Source organism: Opisthocomus hoazin, chromosome Z, assembly GCF_030867145.1.
Source record: "Opisthocomus hoazin isolate bOpiHoa1 chromosome Z, bOpiHoa1.hap1, whole genome shotgun sequence".
Lineage (NCBI taxonomy): Eukaryota > Metazoa > Chordata > Aves > Opisthocomiformes > Opisthocomidae > Opisthocomus > Opisthocomus hoazin.
The window spans coordinates 17,491,468-17,509,842 of NC_134454.1; the positions used below are offsets into that span (position 1 = coordinate 17,491,468).

The 18,375-nt window shown below is 42.9% G+C and overlaps 1 protein-coding gene across 4 annotated transcripts in view; it reads left to right on the forward strand.

Annotated features, from left to right (window-relative positions):
- The first annotated feature begins 374 nt into the window (after positions 1 to 374).
- ZNF608 (zinc finger protein 608) overlaps positions 375 to 18,375 on the forward strand; it is a 95,077-nt gene continuing 77,076 nt past the window's right edge. For 3 of the 4 annotated variants that reach the window (XM_075411014.1, XM_075411016.1, XM_075411017.1), the window contains exons 1-2: positions 375 to 700; positions 3,750 to 4,792. In XM_075411014.1, coding sequence (XP_075267129.1) covers positions 3,911 to 4,792 — 882 coding nt within the window. In that variant the 5' untranslated portion in view covers positions 375 to 700; positions 3,750 to 3,910. Of the gene's footprint in view, positions 701 to 2,179; positions 2,811 to 3,749; positions 4,793 to 18,375 lie in introns of those variants that run through there. The other variant, XM_075411015.1, reaches the window with a different exon arrangement.

The window sequence follows — 18,375 nt, forward strand, 5'->3', positions numbered from 1 at the left end:
CGGGATAATTGAAATGGGAAACGTGATTTGTCTCTGGCTGCAGCGGGAGGCTGCCGGCTGTAAGCACCCGGCGCCGGCCGAGGGCTGCGGAGCCGGGGGGGTGTGCGTGAGCCCAGCGTGAGTGTGCAGTGCGGGGGGGGGGGGTGCGGGGTGTGTGTGCCTGTGCGTGCCTCCGCCGCTCACCCTCGCCGGCAGGCAGGAGGAACGGCGGGCCAATCAGAGAGCCCGGTTCCATAAAAGCTGGCTTCCGATTGGCCGGGAGGGAAAGGGCACTGTGAACAAAGAAAAGTCCCTCTCTCAGGTACCGCGCCGGAGCGGGCTCCCGCTCCCCCCCTCCCCCCCCGCCCCGGCCCCGCGCGCCGCCGCCGGGGCAGCGCCCGTGTACCCGCCGCGCGTGTCTGCCGACGCGCGGGGGGACCGGTGTGTGTGCGTGCGTGCGCGCGCCGGCCCCCCCACCCCCCCCGCCCGCCCGCCCTCGGGGGGGTTTTTGTTTTTAATTTTGTTCCTAGAAAAGAAGGGAAGGTTCACGGTGTCTGGTGCTCTCTTCCTACAAACACAATAAATCTGTTGAAGACATTAGAAATTTTTCCTTTTTTTTCTTTCTTTTTTTTTTTTTTTTGCCTAAAATAAAAAGGCGGCTGCAACAAAAACACACTCAATGCAGTTAGAAGGAAAAGGTCAACTCGATCCAATACAGACCGTAAGTACGGCTGCGTGGTGTGCCTGTAGCACTTAAGAGGGGATTTTTTTAATCTTTTTTTCTTTTTTTTTTTTCTCTGCGAAGGGGAGCGTTGAAGAGTTTTGGGAGTTGAGAGAACTCAGGGCTTTTTTTGGGGGTTTTAAAGAGGAAAAAAAGGAATCCCACAAGCAGGACGAGCTGTCCGAGGGAAATCAGAGGGCGAGGGCAGCGTGGCCACACGAACCGTACCGGGCGCTGCGCTCGGCGGGCGTTAGAGCCCGGCGCCTCTCGGGGGTTTTAACAAGCCAAGGGGGGAAAGAGCGAAGCGACCCAGCTGCGGGCGGGCCTTCCCCCTCAGCCCCGGGGGCTCGCTCGGGGGAGGGACGGGGTGCCGCCGGGCCCGGCCTGCCCCCCGCACACCGAGGCGCCAGGCCGGGGGGGGTGGGGGGGTTGCCCCGTCGGTCGCCAGTGCCTTAGAGGTTCCCCCCCACCCCCGGTGTTCCCCGCCGTGAGGGGAAGGGGCAGCCCCGCGGTAACGGCGGTTCGGTGTGGGCCGTGGCGGGAAGGCAGGCCTGACGGGACCCGTCCATCCGTGGCGGTGCGGGTTTTTTGGTGTTTTTTTTTTTTTTGTGTGTGTGTCGTCCCCCCCCCCCCCCGTGTCAAAGCCCCGACCCGCGTCGCCCGGGCGCGCGCTTGTCACCCATTTTTGTTCTCACGGCGACCAATGGAGCCCACCGGGCTCACGTGACGCGGGCGGCCTGCGCCGTAACGGAACCGCCGCGCCTCGGGGGTTGGCGGTTGCTGGCGCGAGCGCCCCTCCTCCCCTCACCCCCCCCCCCCCGCCCGCCGGCAATTCATTACGGCTTTTAGCTTCCCATCGCCGGCTAATTAAAAATACTAAGCTAAAGCTGCGCGGCCGTCTGAGCTGGGGGGGGGGGGGGGAGGCGGGAGGACGGGGGACAGGAGTAGGCTGCGAGGTTTGCCGAGACAATAAGGTGGGAGCGATCTGTCCTGAAAAAAAGGTCGTCTGCTTTATCTCCTCGGACTCTTAATTACTGAATTACTTACCGCGTGACTGATTAGCCCAAGCTCCCGGGTTTTTGGTTTTTTTTCTTACCCCCCCACCCCGAGACAGCAATTTGAAACTCTGCGCCTATGCTTGTTATTTTTGTGGTGTTTTTTATTATTACTATTATTACTGTTTTTAAAAAGCGATTATTTGGGGGGGGGGAGGACGGGGACGGACGGGGACAGACAGCCCCCTCCCCGAAATCTTATCCCTGGGAAAACGTATTTGGTTTGAGAACACGCTGTCCTTTCTACACTCCCACAAAAATGTTTTGATAACCGGTTTATCAGATCAGTGATCCCCCCCTCCCGCTCCTCCTCCTCACCTCCCCCCCCCCCCCCCGCCTCCTCCCGCTCCCCCCCCCCCCCCCCCCCCGGTTTCCCCTCAAGTTACTTCAAGAAATCAGATCTGTCAGGACGGGCGAAAAAAATGCCACTTCCCAACTAACAGGCGGAATCCAGCCCAGATTTTCAGTCCTTTCTTCTTCTTTTTTTCCTTCCTCCCTTTCACTAATTTATCCCGATGTTAGCACATTCTGTCTTGTAACACCCGGGCGCCTGTAGGTTTGTTTCATGGGATCATTACTTACTGATCAGGATGGCTCCCAGGTCCGGGGCTGAAGACGGAGTGTGAAGTTGGGGAAACGTGTTTTTTTTTTTTTTTGAAATTACTGTGATGACTATTACCTCTCGGTGCTTATTCAGGAAAAGCAAACAAACAAAAATCTGGTCCTTGATGCTTCAGTTCTGAATGTGAAATATTACCTACCAGCTGGTAAAGTTGTGAGGCTCAGCAATTTTTTTTTTTTTGGAAATTTTTTTTTCTTTAAGCCAGGAGGAAAAAAAAACACCTAAACAAACAAACAAAAAAGGACTTCTGATCCGTGTGCCAAAGTAGGGGGAGATATGTTATTGACCGATTTATACTGGCTGAGATGATACTTGCTTTCTACTTCTTGATCACTTGCTCTTTAAGTAAAATGAGGCACAGAGTTGTTGCTGAGACGAGTGGGAACAGCATTGTGATTTGCTGGTTTAATTAAAAAATGATAAAGGATTAAAGGTAAGCATTATGCATATATATGTATAAATATTTCGACAGTTGACTGTAAAAGGGAGAGATCTCTTTAAAAATCGTTTTAACTAAGCTTTGTCAAACATACACTCATTTGCGGTCACTGAGGCCACCTTGGTGCAGATCACTTAAAGTGTATGTCTTAATCAGTTTCCTGTACAGTCAGTAATACTATATTTAACAGACCTAACAATTGTGTGACCTAGGAGTAAATTAGAACTGCTTTTAGAACTGTTATCTTAAGGATATTTTTTTAAAGAAAAAAGACCTTTATATTTCTTTTCTTTTTCTTTCTTTTTTTAAAACCTACAGAGTTTAATATTTTCCAGTAAACATTTGTGTTTGTAGGTTGTTGGTTTTTAACAGAAGCTGTATTGTGGCAAGGAAAATTAGGTTTCCCACTTCCCTTAACGCTCCCTCTTCCCCCCCACCCCCAAGAGATTAAGTGGAAGGAGGGTAAAAGATAATGCAGGAGAGTCACAAAACTTCAAGGGTCTGGTTTAAAGCCACAAAATCCATGGAATGCAGTGAAGAGTGAATCTGTGTCCTTCCTTTTCTCCCTTTCGTGCCTAGGTAGTGGTCCAAGGGGTGAGATTACAACATGTGCTCCAACAGCTAGGCACCACTTCTAAGACTGTATTTCCTGAGCTTTGTGGATTTAAATCATGTAGTTAATTTTTTTCTGTTGTTTGGTCCTTTTTTGTGGACATGACTTTTTAAGAGAGATTGTGGATGTTGGTGTGTAACTAGATTAATGATGCTCACTATAAAAGCATCACGGCCATTGCCTCCGGTTTAACAAACTTAAGAAAAAAATGTGGCAACGGTGAATGATTTCGCTCCCCCTACCTTGCCCCCTTTTTGTTAGTCGTATTATATTCTGGTGACACCCAGACAAGAAATATTCGACTTTTCTCCTCCTCACAGGACAAGGTGGACGTGGACTGCAGGTTGTGAACCTAGACGCACCTTGGGGGAGGAAGACAAGAAGAGTTGAACTTAAGAGAGCCCAACGGAGATAAACGAATGTCCCCACATCTCCAAAGGAAAGTTCATCGGATTTTTACCCTAGAGAGCTCATCTTCAGGATGTCATTGAACACTTCCACTGCAGGAAAAGGTGTGGATCCAAACGCGGTTGACACTTACGACAGTGGCGATGATTGGGAAATTGGTGTTGGGAATTTAATAATCGATTTGGACGCCGATTTGGAGAAGGACAGACAGAAATTTGAGATGAATAATTCTACTAACACCACCAGCAGCAGCAACACCAGCTCCAAGGATTGTGGGGGTCTGGCTTCCAGTGGGGCTAATGCTACCTCAGCCTTAGCTGATGGCCTAAAATTTGCTTCTGTTCAGCCCTCTGCTCCCCAGGGGAATTCCTCTCACAAAGAGACTAGCAAATCAAAAGTGAAAAGGAGTAAAACTTCTAAGGATGCTAATAAATCTCTGCCTTCTGCTGCCTTGTATGGGATTCCTGAGATCAGCAGTGCTGGCAAGAGGCAGGAAGTCCAAGGGCGCCCTGGAGAGGCAACTGGCATGAATTCAGCACTGGGTCAAAGCGTGAGCACTAACCCAAACGGCAATAATAACAACACCAGCAACACCACCACCATTGCCTCCTGTGGGAAAAACAAAGAGGAGAAACCAGGTAAAGCCCCGGGCAGCAGAGGCTCCAAGCGGGATAAGGATGCGGGGAAATCCAGGAAGGACAAGCAGCATGACCTGCAGCAGGGCCACCCCAACGGCGGCGGGGCTGGCAGCAGCCAACCTCCCCCTGGGCACCTCTATGGCTTCGGGGCCAAGGGAGGTGGCGGTGGAAGCAGCAGCCCCTTCCACTGCACCTCTGTGGGGGAGGTGAGCAAAAGTACCCCTGATTCAGGGTTAATGGGGAACTCTATTTTGGTAAAGAAGGAAGAGGAGGAGGAGGAGAACCACAGGCGAATCAAGAAATTGAAAACAGAAAAGGTAGGACACAGCTCATCTCCACCTCTTCTCCTCTGTGTCTCCCTGTGTCTACAATAAATGTCCCACAACTGTGTGTTTGGCTCTTGTGTCCTCTCTGCTGTGTATCTGTGACATGCATCTGTTCCTCCTCTTTCTCTTTAAAAAAAAGTAAAAAAAAAACCAACCCCGAGACCTATTCCGTAGACAGAAGACACCATGTTTTGAGTCTGCTTCTCTTCCTTATGATTTCCCCTCCCTGTCCTCGGAGCTGGAGAATGTTTCTGTTTTGTCTGTTCCTTTTGATCGAAATCACCCAGAAGGAGAAACCCTGAGATGACCCTGCCTGAGCTGTCCCTGCTTTTAGCAGGGAGCAGCAGCGTTGGTACCAGTGGGATGGCACATGTTTGCAGGCTGGAGATCTGTGTGTTTGCCCAGGGGGGTGCGTAGCTCAGGCTCCAGGAGCAGCAGGTCTTGTGCGTGCTGACACTTTCCCGCAACACGGACAGGCATTCATGGCCGTTCCTCTCCCAAAGCCTAAAGGGACTCCCCTCTCCCCTCTTCTCTGAACCACTGTCTGGAGTTGAGACTGTGCTGGCGGGGTGAACAGGAGGCACCGGCAGAGACCCGGGCTCGGCCGTCACACTTCGCGGAGACGCGGGATGCTTGTCATTGTGGGGGCTGTGGCGGTACAGCAGCCCAGAGGCCCCAGAAGCCGGCGTGGAGGACGGGGAGGAAGGAGCCGTCGGGCAGGCGGTGCCTCTCCTCTTGCTGGAAGGAGGAGGCTGGGAGGAGGGGAATTAATGCACCTTGTGCTGCGATGCGTGTGTGCCATACCGCTGTCGGAGGAGAGGGCAGCCGTTTGTCTCCTGTCTGGGGGAGCTTTCCTACCTGAGCCCCGCTGGCTCTTGGATGACCCACTCGTTTGCTGAGTGGTTGACATGTATGAAAGAAATAAGATGGGGGTGTGTGCTTGTCTTCCTTTCTGTTGCATTACGAAGGACACTTTCTATAAGAACAGATGGCCACGGCTCTGTTCTTCGGGAAGGGTGGAGGGAGAGCTTGGCTCTTGTTAACCACCAGATTGAGGAGGTTCTGGTGTCGGCGGGAATTGTTCTGTCCGTAGGGCAGAAAGCGTCTGCTGGGGGACCCGGGGGCGAGCGTTGGCCCAGGATTACAAGTCCGATGAATTCTGCAGGTTGTTAAACAAAGATAACCTGGTCTGTCTGAAAAATAAAGCAAGTGAACACCCCCCAAATGAACAATCTCAGGGTGTTAGATTGTGACTTTATTGTCAGCTGTTGGTCTTAAATTACCTGCTTTTACAACTTCCCTGAGTGAATGCTCAGCGATGGGAAAACTTTCGGGTCGGTGTTAACAGTATGGTCTGTGAGCGCCTGGGAGGGCTGAAGGTCTCAGGGAAAAGTTATGTCTTTTTACCACCCGTTACCGGCTTTTTTGTATTTCGGTCATGTTGAAGTTTTTGTAGTATTTAAGTCGTCTGGAGGATTAGATTTGGGTGTTCGTGACATCAGATATTTGTTAAAACTGGAAGACCACTTCAAGGGCTTCTGCTCAAGGCAAGGAACAAATTAAATTTCATGTTGTATGCATATTACTGCTTTTAAGATAGCATATCTAAGGATGAATTTGAATGAGCCTTGTGACCTTTTCTAAATGCAGACGAGAAAAACAGACTGCTGTAATTCATGTGTGTATGTTTGCACTTTGATTTATGAAAGTTCTGTTCGTGGTGGAAAGGTGTCCTAAAAGCTCATGGTCTCTTTATTAACTTAGTACAGTAGGCATTTACTTCTGTTGCCAATAGTCTTCAAATTGTAGTTCTCTAATCTGTTTTAACTATCTAGATAAATTGCCCTAATCCTGTCTTCACAATGGCTGTGGTTAAAGAGTCAGGGCCATTTGATTGGATTCAGTGGCTGCCTGGAATGTGGGAGGTACTGCCCTTTTGCAACCCCCTTAGCCTTTTAATCTCTCAGCCAAATGTTCACATTCAACAATTTTGTTTAGCTGGCAATCTGAACATTTCAGTATCTCAAAGGCTGCTGTCATGGCAACAGAGATTAGAGGGTGGTGTGGTTTCTCCCGTTTTTGTGTTCTTTTCACTCTCTAGTCACACAGGAAATTGTATGAAGAATCCATATACATGCGAGTAATCGTACCTGCAATGTAAATTGGCTGGCATGGAAATTCAGAGCAAACATGTATGGAGCGGTTTCGAGCCAGTGGTACACCCACCCTCTGTTATAGTTATTGCTCCAGGAGGAGGTTTGGAGCTTGCATTTCCAGTAACAGCCGCTGCTGTTGGCACACACTGACTTTAATACAGGCTTCGCACATTAGAGTCGTGCAGTGTTGGCCATTGTGTGGCACAATGGTGTGCTTGTTTGCTGTCTTAAATAACATCCCTTAGTATTTCTCTTCCCAAAGAATGCTCCCTTCTAGACACACAGTAATAATAAAGCTCGTTGCTGACAATGGTTGCAACCTAAAGCCTGTGGTACTGTTAGTGAAACTTAAGTGTTTTATGTTTGTTGCTCTGGCTTTTTTTCCCAAATGTATAATAATCATTTGAAAGATACTTTTTTAAGGGTTTTAGACTCCTTACATGTTATTGCTTTGACTATTTATATGCTAGAACACATACACTGTACTTGCACAAAGCACCATGTGTCTGTAAATAAATATATAATTTTCAAGCCTGCATGTTAAAATAAATTTCCAGTTATCGTAATGTTGTGAAAGACATGTCTCATGAATTTGGATGTTTCCTCTTAGATACAAATGAGTTCATGACTGCTAATTCAAAATCTACAGGTTTTTGTACGTGGTGTGGAATACAATACTGCATTTGTTTACTATTTGTGAAAAGCTTGGAGCAGATTCCTGGGAGTTGTAGTCACTGTTTAGCTTTCACAGCATGCTTCCGTGTCTATTTTTGGACTATTTATTCTGTTTCCTTGCTGCGGAAAGTCATGTAAAGCATGATAAATTTGATCTTATGAAGCCTAATTAAATCAATGACTGTGTTCTGCTGGTTCTTTTATGCAGAAACCGCAAGTATGTTGTAAAAGTTGCCACTCCCCTAGTATGTGGATAAAGTCAAAGTATGCTGTAATTCTAAGATGTCTGAGCTATATTCGTGCAGCCCATTTTGTGGTTAAGCCACCAGTGACATGTCTGAATAAGTAGCTTTGACAGGTAGGCTAACCACTCCTAAGATTTTTGGTGTTAAAACCTGTCTCCATTTTCCATTTCTCATCCATACCGTTTTTAGCACAATTACCGACTGTTTGTCAGCATGAACTTTTCATGTGTTCTAGCAAAGTTTTTTGTATTTTTAACAGCTGTTACATTGGAAAGTGAGTATCCATTGAAAAAGAGTATCCAGAAGAATTTGCTTTGTCTGTGTTGCAGGGAGAGTGTGGGATTCAAGCAGTCACAGTTTACTCTGAGAAACAGGAAAATTGTATTTGGCATGTGAAAATCAGTATGTTTACGTGAAAACAATACAGAAGATACAAAGCTATAAGCAGAAGTGTCTAGTTGCAGTTTTTAAATCAATCAGTTTAGTGATATTCCAGGATTGAATTTTTCTCTCGTATTAGCTTATTGCTTCTCATTAAGACCTCATTTCACATCTGAAAGTTGTCTTCAGCAAATTAACATATTGGCTGGTATTGTTTCTTTTATCTCCTCTTTTTTTTAATAGCAGGATTGAGGATGTTTTGCACGTCATCAGGAGACTCTACATTTTACCTATTGATGTAAATCGTTTAAGTGTGTGCTTTGATTAATGATGTTATGGAGATATGCTTTTCATGTACTTTTCTGGCTGGCCTTGAGTGTAGTTTATTCACTGTGAAATAAAAGGGCAGGGAGGTCACTTGCTGTAATTAAAGAACAAAGTCTATTGTTGTTTGACAGCAAACTGTTTTGAAAGCTACATAAGGGATTTAGCTGTTAAAAACATTGATAACTATGGGTGTCTAACAATAAGCACAACTCAAGGTTCTTAAAGTTCTGTAGTGCTGTCTAGTAGTGTGACGGTGCTTTTTGAGCTGGGTGAAGAGGTGTTGCCCTTTGGCCGAGGAAAGCTTTCCGTGTGAACCTGCTGACCTCTGCCAATATGTATGACCAGACCTGCTATTGAATTCCTGTGCAAAGCAAGCATTGGTGTAGCACAATGGAGGCTGGTGTAGAACATTTATAAAATAAAGTAGGGAAGCTGATAACCTTATTCGGAACTACTGAAAAAGTATTTCTCTTTGGGCATCGGTAATTTTACAATTTTAATAACTTCATAAATACCCAGTAAAAAGGAAAGGATTGATTGTCCAGATGTCATGAGGTTAACCATGTTCTTCAAGTTGAAGGGCTTTGCTGCAAGACTGTTTTAATTATAGCTATATAAAGACTTGTTTTTCCAAAGTAGCATTTTATAGTCCAATAAATGAAATGTATGTTAAAAGTGCTAAGCAAAATCTCCCGTATCCATAGAGGTGTTCAATAACCAGATTCAAGTAACATGGAAAGTACCATCTGTTCCTAGTTTTCAACATAAAACTGGGAATTGAATAGCTGAGATTTGCTAATATTTTTTTCGACTCTCTTTTTTTTATTATTATTATCATTATTTTAAAAAGTTCACCTGGCACTTTATAGAAGCTTTCTGAAATGCAGTAATACAGGAGAGACTGTGAAAACACATGTTCGTACATACAGTTAACCAGTTCCACTTTCATTTAAAGAGATTTCCAGAAGCTCAGTCATTGAAGAATTTATAATAGTGAATCACCTCCTGCAGGCAAACACAGTAAGGGTCAGTTCCTCAAAGGTCTTACTGTTTAGGTAGAATGTGAATTATTCTGTCAATTTTTCCCTAAGAGGTAAAAGGAAAGGGGGGGGGGGGAAGCCTCTCAAAGGATAACTTTAGCAAGCTCTTATCAGTCACCTGATTGCATATGATAAAACCAATGATTAAAATTTTCCGTGCAGAGACTTTTCTGCTCTTCACAGAAGTGTTCTAGAATTGTTGATGGGGGAAAATTACTTCTTTAAAGATAACTTAAGTTCTGAACTGTTAGGCAATGAGATTCTTGGCTGCAGCCTACCAGCCCTGGATAAAACGCCATCCGGCCTTTGTTTGAGGTCTTTTACTGAAGCTAATGACTGGTCTTGTGCCGCCCTGAGATAAATGACATTATCTCTGAGTGGTCTGACAGGAAACAGACATGTTAATGGTGAAGCTGCGGGGAGGATCTGCTACAGCTCTGACAAAAGAGTAAAGCTGGGACCCCTGGTTGTGATCATTAACACATAATACATTCCAGCTTCTCCGACCAGGGCCTTGATAATTGGAAAGGTATTTTATCGACAACAACGTAAATCATAAATCCGAAATGTGCAGTTTTTCTTCATGCTAAAACTAGTGCTTTCCCCCCCCCCCCCCCCATAGGATATTAATGGTCTAGTTTTGAAAATGTATCATCTGTAGCCTCTGTAGTACTGAGGGTTGTGGGAGATTCTGTGGCCTGCTTTCTGTTAATTGGACACATCCTTTGCATTTTGAATGCAGACTCCTCTTTATTTGCTCTGTGTTATCTATGCGATTTGCATTTGTAAAAGTAGGCTAAATTACTCAACTACTTCAGTGGGAGCAGGCCTTGTCCTGTGCTTGCTTTGTAGAACAGGTGTATTCAGAAAAACCCGACAATCCACAACAGTGAAAATGATGCTCCCTTAGATAAGAGGCTGTGGAGAGTAGGTGTTGAAGCGGAACATCATGGTACCCTTTGTACATTGAAAATTTGACATTGTGCAGCACAGCGCTGTGCAGACCTGCTTCTGCGTCTCCCTTCTGTTGCTTCGCTGCATGTGTCAGAAGATCCACCAGCATGTTCTGTACTGCTGGCCTGGTGGAGGGTGGTCCCAGTACCTCCTGTGTGCCTTCTAAATTTGCTGTGGTCTCCATGGCCAGTAACTGGATCTGAGAACACTTGCATATGCTGACTATGCAGGCCACCTCAAGACTGTTCCAGCTGAGAGCCAGACTGCATGCACCCACTTGTTAAAATCCATTGGACAGGTAGAAGAGCAGGTGTCTGAGACACCCCCGGAAAGGTGTCAGGTGTGAGGATAATAGCGAGTATGAGGTTATATCCCAGCACCCTTTTCTCCCCTCTGAAGCCACTAAGATTACATGTGTCTAGGAACCATAAAAGGGATTAAAGGTCAACAAAATTAGCCTGTGAAACAGCAGATGAGAAGACTTGCCTGCAGAGAGGGTGTAAAGAAACAGAGTTAGGATACGTAGGCCAAATATGCTTAGAATTAGAGTTTCCTTCAAAATGCGCAGTGTGTCCGCAGTATCTTGACAGCCTATGCATGCTTGTTTAGCCCTGGAGCCATTGTCTTCATTGTAATTCTCTTTTAAAAGCATTCTTTTTACTTAATTAAAAGAGTGAAAAAAATCTGTGTTTCTCCACATCTTACACGGTGTTGTTGGTACATGCGGTATCTGAACGTATTTTGCAAGCATCATCAGGAATGTAGTCTCAGAAATACTGACATTTTTGCTATCAGAAGCACCTCCTTCTGTTTTGGACCAAGACATAAGTATTTTGGATTTCAATCACCCACCCTTGAAAAACGGTTAGATTATTTCCGCAGCTACTGAGGCAGCATTGTGTCATGGCCACAAGTTCTGTGTTTCTCAGATACTGTACTCACTTTTTGAAGGGCATGTCAGCTACATGCTCCAGATTTGTTCCATGGTAAACAATTAGGATTGTTGAATATAACCAAGTTTTAGAGGCTGCCTTGCTCTGAGCTAAGATTCTTTGTACGGATGATCCAACAACCAGGTTATTCTTTATGTAATATGCTTAGGACTGTACCCGCTTTATGTTGTGCTTATATAATGTTCTAATGTACATGGTGATATGTCACTACATTTCCTGAAAGGCTGGAGAGATTATTATTAATTATGCTGTATTTCTTACAACAGAAGTACATCTTCCCATGAGTCCTCAGATAGGGTCACACCTGCGGATCTGTGGATGCAGTGACGTCAGTTGAAGGGCTGGCCATAGTTTTGCTAAAAACTAGTGTTCGTTTTAGTGCATTTACATGCCAAGGAGTTATTTTTATTTCTTAATAATAATCACAGATAATATATTGATCTTTTTAAAAAATTTGGGGCTGTACATAACATTCCCTGTTGGATGAAAGACAGCAAAATGGTGTTCCATGAAAATTGCTGATGTTGACATCATAACAAAAAGCAGCTTTTTAAAATTTAGAAGAGTTTGTTGATATTTATTCTCTTTTTTTGATGAACTTCTTTTGTGGTGCAGTGTTTTGCCAAAGTGAATAATAATACAAGCTGTCATTTTTTAATTTGCTTAAAAGTTATGTTTGAAATGAGATAATTTGAATAACGATTATTACCAGTTTTCATAGCAGGACTTGAGGGGTTTTCTTAAAATGGGATTTTAAATCATAAGTTTGGTGGGTTTTTTTAGTATTACATTCTTGATTTTAAACCACAATTTACTGCAGGCTATGAGTAGCCATTTGGGAAAATATGAAGATCAGACTATGGCTTTTGGTTATGCTGTAGCCACGGTTTCAGTAAACACTCTCTATTACATTTTCTCTTTTAATTCTGACTAAACAGTCTTGGCAATTGGAACAAAGCCTTTACATTTGAATGAAAGGTTGTAAAACTATTCAGATTAACTTGACTGACAAGCACATCCTTTGTAAATTTTTTGTTTTCCCTTTTTTGAAAAAGCTGAGAGAAAATTCAAGGGGGTTGGAATAGGTAGTTTCCTCTGATGCACCTGTTTGCATGTACATGTACACATACGTAATGCTCACATATAAGACTACTTGATTAAACAACTTAAGTAAGCACGTAGCGTAAGTTGCACGTAGTGAAACAGGATTGATGACTGTAGATGTAGGTTTTCCAACTCTAGGGTAGCTATGGTGTTGATTAAATTTTCTGAAATCTTAAGGCAACACTGCAAGTAAAAAAGTTGCATTTTAGTGACAGAAGTTTAGAATATGTCTGATTTTCCTGTAAGTTGGCAAATACTGCTAAATCCCAAAATGAAGGGATCCGTTCTTCTAGCATCTGCTTGTAATGGCCACTGAGGCTATTCAGATCAAAGCCATTGGGAATTAAATGTGAAGCTCTGTGTTTCAGTAATTTTGAAGTGAAGACATGCTATGTTGAATTGTATAACCTTCATGATAAAACTTCCTCAACCATTTTGACTGGCTGATCTTCAGAAAAAATAAATACCGAATATGTGGTTCCCTTATCTTCTCCTATCTTTGTCTCCCAGTTTTTGAGTCTTCATAGCCTAAATCTTATTCCTGGGTACAAACCCAGCTTAGCTGAGATGTTTCTGTCTCCTGATAATCTCCACCAAATAATAATGTAAGAAAAATGTCCTCATGGTCATGTTTGAAGCATTTGCCCGGAGTGGCACATGAATGCAGTTTTTGCAGGCAAAAGAGGAAAACTAAAATCTATTGATTGTGGTTACATGGTATTTTCAAAATACTGGTATTCTAGCTGTTGAATTGTCATGTTAACCAGGAAGCAGATGGCATTATGCCACAGAAGTGTATTTTTACTTAAAGGAACTTCAGAGATTTTGATGTGTTTTCTTTTCCTCTTATTTCCCTGATGGCTTCTTTTTATTGAAGAGTAACATGAGGAGACCTGGTAGCAATTTTATTGCTTTCCCATACAGTTTGAAATAATAGCTTGGTCTTTGGTTGCCAGTCAAGTTTCTACGAGTCAGCTTGATTCTGTTTTTTATCATGTAGCAGTGGAATATAAAAAGTATATGTTTGTAGTTTGCCCTCAGAAACTGGCTCTTTTTTTTTCATGCTTCAATTAGCAACAGAAGACTAAGCTCCAATTGGTCACACTTTTGTAAACTCCTAGAGTGTGCTTTCTTCATTCTGATGAAAGAAAGCACCAAGTTTAGGCTCAGTTTCCCAGGAAATTTTGAGGCACATCTGGCCTCTTTAACTGTGTGCACTAGACAGTCTGATTTTACACACATTTAGTCATTTGCATTAGCCATTGAATTAATTCAGGGGTTTTGTTAAGTCCATAACCCATCCAACCCCCCCCAGCATAAATTCACACTACCCAAATGCCACCTTTGTTGATGAATTTCAGTGATACTGTGCTGAACTGTGGTAGAAATATGTCTGACACAGGAGTGGTACCGTAGTGTTACAAAAGCCTAGATTTTACAGTTTTTACTGCTTCCCTCAACTAGTAAGAAGGGTGAAAAGCGACTTGTAATCTCCTTTCTCATAGTGTGTAGGGCCAGACTAAATTATTTTTGGATTTCCTGTCACCTCCTTGGCTGATTTCTGTGGATGGCTTATGTTAAAAGCAACAATAATGTTTGAATTGGAAGGGTTTGGTCTTTGGGTTTTCATTCTTCATGGAGAACTGTTTATTTGTGTGTGGTTCACCACACTACATGGATAATACTGTCAAATCTGTGCTTTATTATAGGCTTATAGTAGTGGAGTAATGGCAGTAGTCGCATTTATGTTCTTGCCAATTCTTCCTTTTTGAAGGAGGGAAATGAAACTAGATCTGTAGCTCTGCAACAAAAGGTAATAGTTAGAAGCAAACACAATTAGAAATGGACCTCATTACTCAGCTGAACTTTGTTTTGCTGCTAGGAGTTTTAAATCTGATTTAGGAAATGTCCAGGGAGTTGTTTAGTTAGCTTGCACTGACGATAAGGATCTAATATTCCAGGAGTATTTCTGGATATATTGGAACATATTTGACATGAAGTTTTACTGGTTAATTTTTTTCCCTGGGTTTAACGTTGGGCAGGGTATGTTGAATTGCACTGTAGTTCTGGAATTCGAAGGAAAAATACTGCTGCGTTTTGAGAAGAGCAAAGGTGGTTGTTCCACACCCAGTGTTACTAAAAAACTAGATTCCTGTTCCTACCCACTTCACCCAGTATTAAGGTGCAGTGTCATGTAATAGCATTACTAGTTCTTAAGTTTAAGGACAGGATTGATTACATGCATGTGTGTATGTACATCAATACATACATACTCATATATATGGTGGAGGTGTATATGTGTGTGTAGACATGTACACAGACACACACCAAAGAAGAACTGCTACTGTTTTATAAATACAGCAACTGAGTTTTGGCTAATAGTCTATATTTACATTTCATGTCCAGATCCTTCAATAGTCTTTCCTGTGATGCTGCACCAGATGCCAAACATTGAAGGAGAGAGCTAGCAGCTGTTTCCATTACAGCATTGGTACATTAGCCTCTATACTTAATTTCCATTTTTATATTCCCCTCCAACCTTTCCTAATCACTCTCTAAAAAGGATTTTTTCCTCCTACCTCCGCTTTATCCATCTGCAGGATTCTGTGTTAGTCTTACCTTTAAAAATATAAAATATTTTTTTTTTTTTTTATCTGAAGAGCTTAATGCTTTGACTCTTTCTCACAGTGAGCAAGGGCTTACTGCGCTTTCTCAACTCAGGTAAGTAGTTCATTGCATTATGTCTGTGTAAGCCCTACTTGAGAGGAGTCCAGGTTACAAAACAGGGCCCAGTATGACCAATTTGATTATTGTTGTAACAACTTGAGCCACTGTATGTTTTATATTCTTTTGCACACCGCCTGAATAGTGTTTTTTTCATTCTTACTCTTTCCTTCACCATCTCTGTGAAAATAATAGTTTCATAGTTGTATGCTGTTATTGCTGAGATATGACTGAAAACTGCATGCAGTACAGTGAAGCACATTCATTTTCATCTAGTACCCGTTTATTGCCTTGAGCACTGTAAATCTGTCAGCTCTTCACGATGCTTTCACCTCTTTCTTCATTTGCTCCAGCTTCTAGTTTGACAATGTTCCCCTGAGGCAGAATTCTAATCTGCTTCCAATTAGTTGCAAAATGTGACTCAAATTTCCACATTATGGCTGCCATTTTACTTGCACGCACAAATCTAGAAACAAATTAATGCTCTTGAATATTTATTTTTGAGCCTTCAGATTTACTCTGAGAGGAAAAGTTGCCAACTATTTTCAAACTACTTCCAAGCTTTACATTCTTCCTCAAACTGTAATATTTATCATAGGTTTAAATTGCCTCTTTCTGCTCAATTTTTGCAAACCTTTTCAGCTGGTCGTAGTTATTGAAGATACATTGCATATGGATAAATTCAAAAAATGAATAATACTTATAATTAAGGTTAAACTTTGGTTGTGATTGCTGTGCCAGTTCAGGATACGAGGCATTTCTTTTCTGCATGGCTAGCAGAGCATTTTTTTTTTTAACTTTTCAGTAGTTTTTCAGGACAAACATACTTATGTGCCACCTGTCTGCCTGTGACCTATTATCTGCAACTCCAGAAGCTGTCATTTGGCTGGGGGGAGGGAGACAAACTCCTTTGGTCTTTGGTGAGTTAGTGTGTGTCCCTTTGTTTGTGTCTGTACTTATGTGTGCACTCACATACATCAGTACATGGGTGTACCTTTAAAAATATCTTATATAAGTTGAGTTTTCAGGGTTCTCCTGTAGTGTTCATATTCCCGTGACCAGTTGCAGTAGGAATGTGGCCTTTACTGTTGTATTCATCTGGGAAAAAGTGAAATTTTGAGTGGAAAGTGTAGAAATCTAAACTAAAGCACTGTGGAGAGGACTGGAATCTAAACCCAAGTGGGAGTCGACTTCAGTCCTTGTTCAGGCAAATTGGGCATTAGAGGCTCCGTGACAATTCTGCTTTATTGCCCATCCACTGCAATGCCTTATGTCTGTAGTTGCCTATATGGAGAAACACAGTGTATTTAATTCAAATGTACCAGTAGCTAAATTTATAGGTGCAAATCTTCAGTGGAGCTTAGCACTCTGCAGCTTGGCAGATTGATGTCAGCAGCCTTAATAGACTTTAAATAGGCTTGCAGAATTTCATTGAAAGTATATTGTTAAAGTTGATATTGCTAAGTACCTGTCATTTCTAAATGAGATTTACACCTGTAAATTTAGCTTTTCATTTACAATAATTCACTTATTTCTAGACACATTTTAAAAAATAATTCGTTGTCCTCACCATCACGCATTCAGGTGGTAGCCTGCTAGCCCCATGTTGTATATATAAACATCTGAATGAAGGTGAATGCACACACACTGTGCTTCAGTTCATAGTCCCTGAGAACTCGTTTTCCACCAAGAACAAAAATGTAAAAATAGAGATAAAGGAAAATGACTTTGATGTTGTTTTGTTTTCGGTTGGGTCCTGAGTGACTCTTTAACTGCAGAGATAAGAAACCTAACGTTATTTATTTCTCTAAAGGTTTCGCTTGCTCTAGTAGACTCCTGTGATTCACAACATCATTTTATAAGGAAACAATATTTGCAAACACTGTGAAATGCTGCAGCAGCATCATGACTTTTTTTTTTCCGCATACAACATCAAAGTCTTTGAGGTTCAGCTCTGTAGCCATAGTGAATTGCAGTTCCTGTGATTGTCAGTTGTTACGAAAAAAGTACACAGTCAATTAAAATCAGAGTGAAGTACATGTATTTGTAGCTTACAATAACTGACTTAAAGACATCCAGAGTGTTTAACCAGGTCAGCACATAAAAAACCACTCCCCCACATACACATGTACGTGTATGCACAGGCAACCACACATTATTAATTTTTCAGGCAAAAGCCACAGTGCTTCAGAGAAGCATTAAATGCTTTTGTTGATAGCTTATAGTTTTATAAACTCTAAATAAGCTTATTGCCTTTTAACCAGCACTAAATAATAGAAGAACCTATGAGCCTCCACATTGGACAGCAGCCAAGCAGCCAAAGAAAGGAGAAAAAGGGGGGAAAAAAACCAAACAAAAAAAACCAGCTGAATGGTTTAATTGTAGAGCAAATCATTTGTTTACAGATTAAGACCTATTTGGTAGCCAAGTTCTGTGGACAAGGAGGTGAAAGAATGAGGCACTGAGGTACAGGAAATGAGCTTTATATTTTGTGACCAAGTCCTGCTATTTTTGCCTCCTCCTAAAGCAGAGGAGGCAAGGAGAAAATGAATTGTTTAACTGCAAAGACTGCTGAGAAAAGTGCACATACTAAGTAGAAGCAAAGGGGTAGGAGAAGGGAAGTGTTGGTGCGGTTTGCACTCAGACGGGAACCTGCCAACTGGAGCTGCTTCCAGCTACGGGGCACCAGTCGGTGGCAAGAAGAGCTGCCCTGTTTTGTTTTCCGTCTGAATGGCGTGGGGGAGAAATGCTTCTGTTAATGTGAGCAGACATAATAGATTTTCTTCAACCTCTCTCCCTGAAATGCAGTTTGGCTTGCTCACGAGACCTTTCTTCCCCCTCTTTTTTCCCTCTTTTTCTCCTCTCTCCTTTTTAAGAGCAAGGTTGTTTTTTTTTTAAATGGGCGTGTGTTTCAGTATCATCATTAATTAGTTGTCAGTTCAAACGATTAAGAAGTGCTTGTTGTTACAGCTTTATTGTTGTACAACAGTTTTTTAAAAGACCCATTTACGGGCA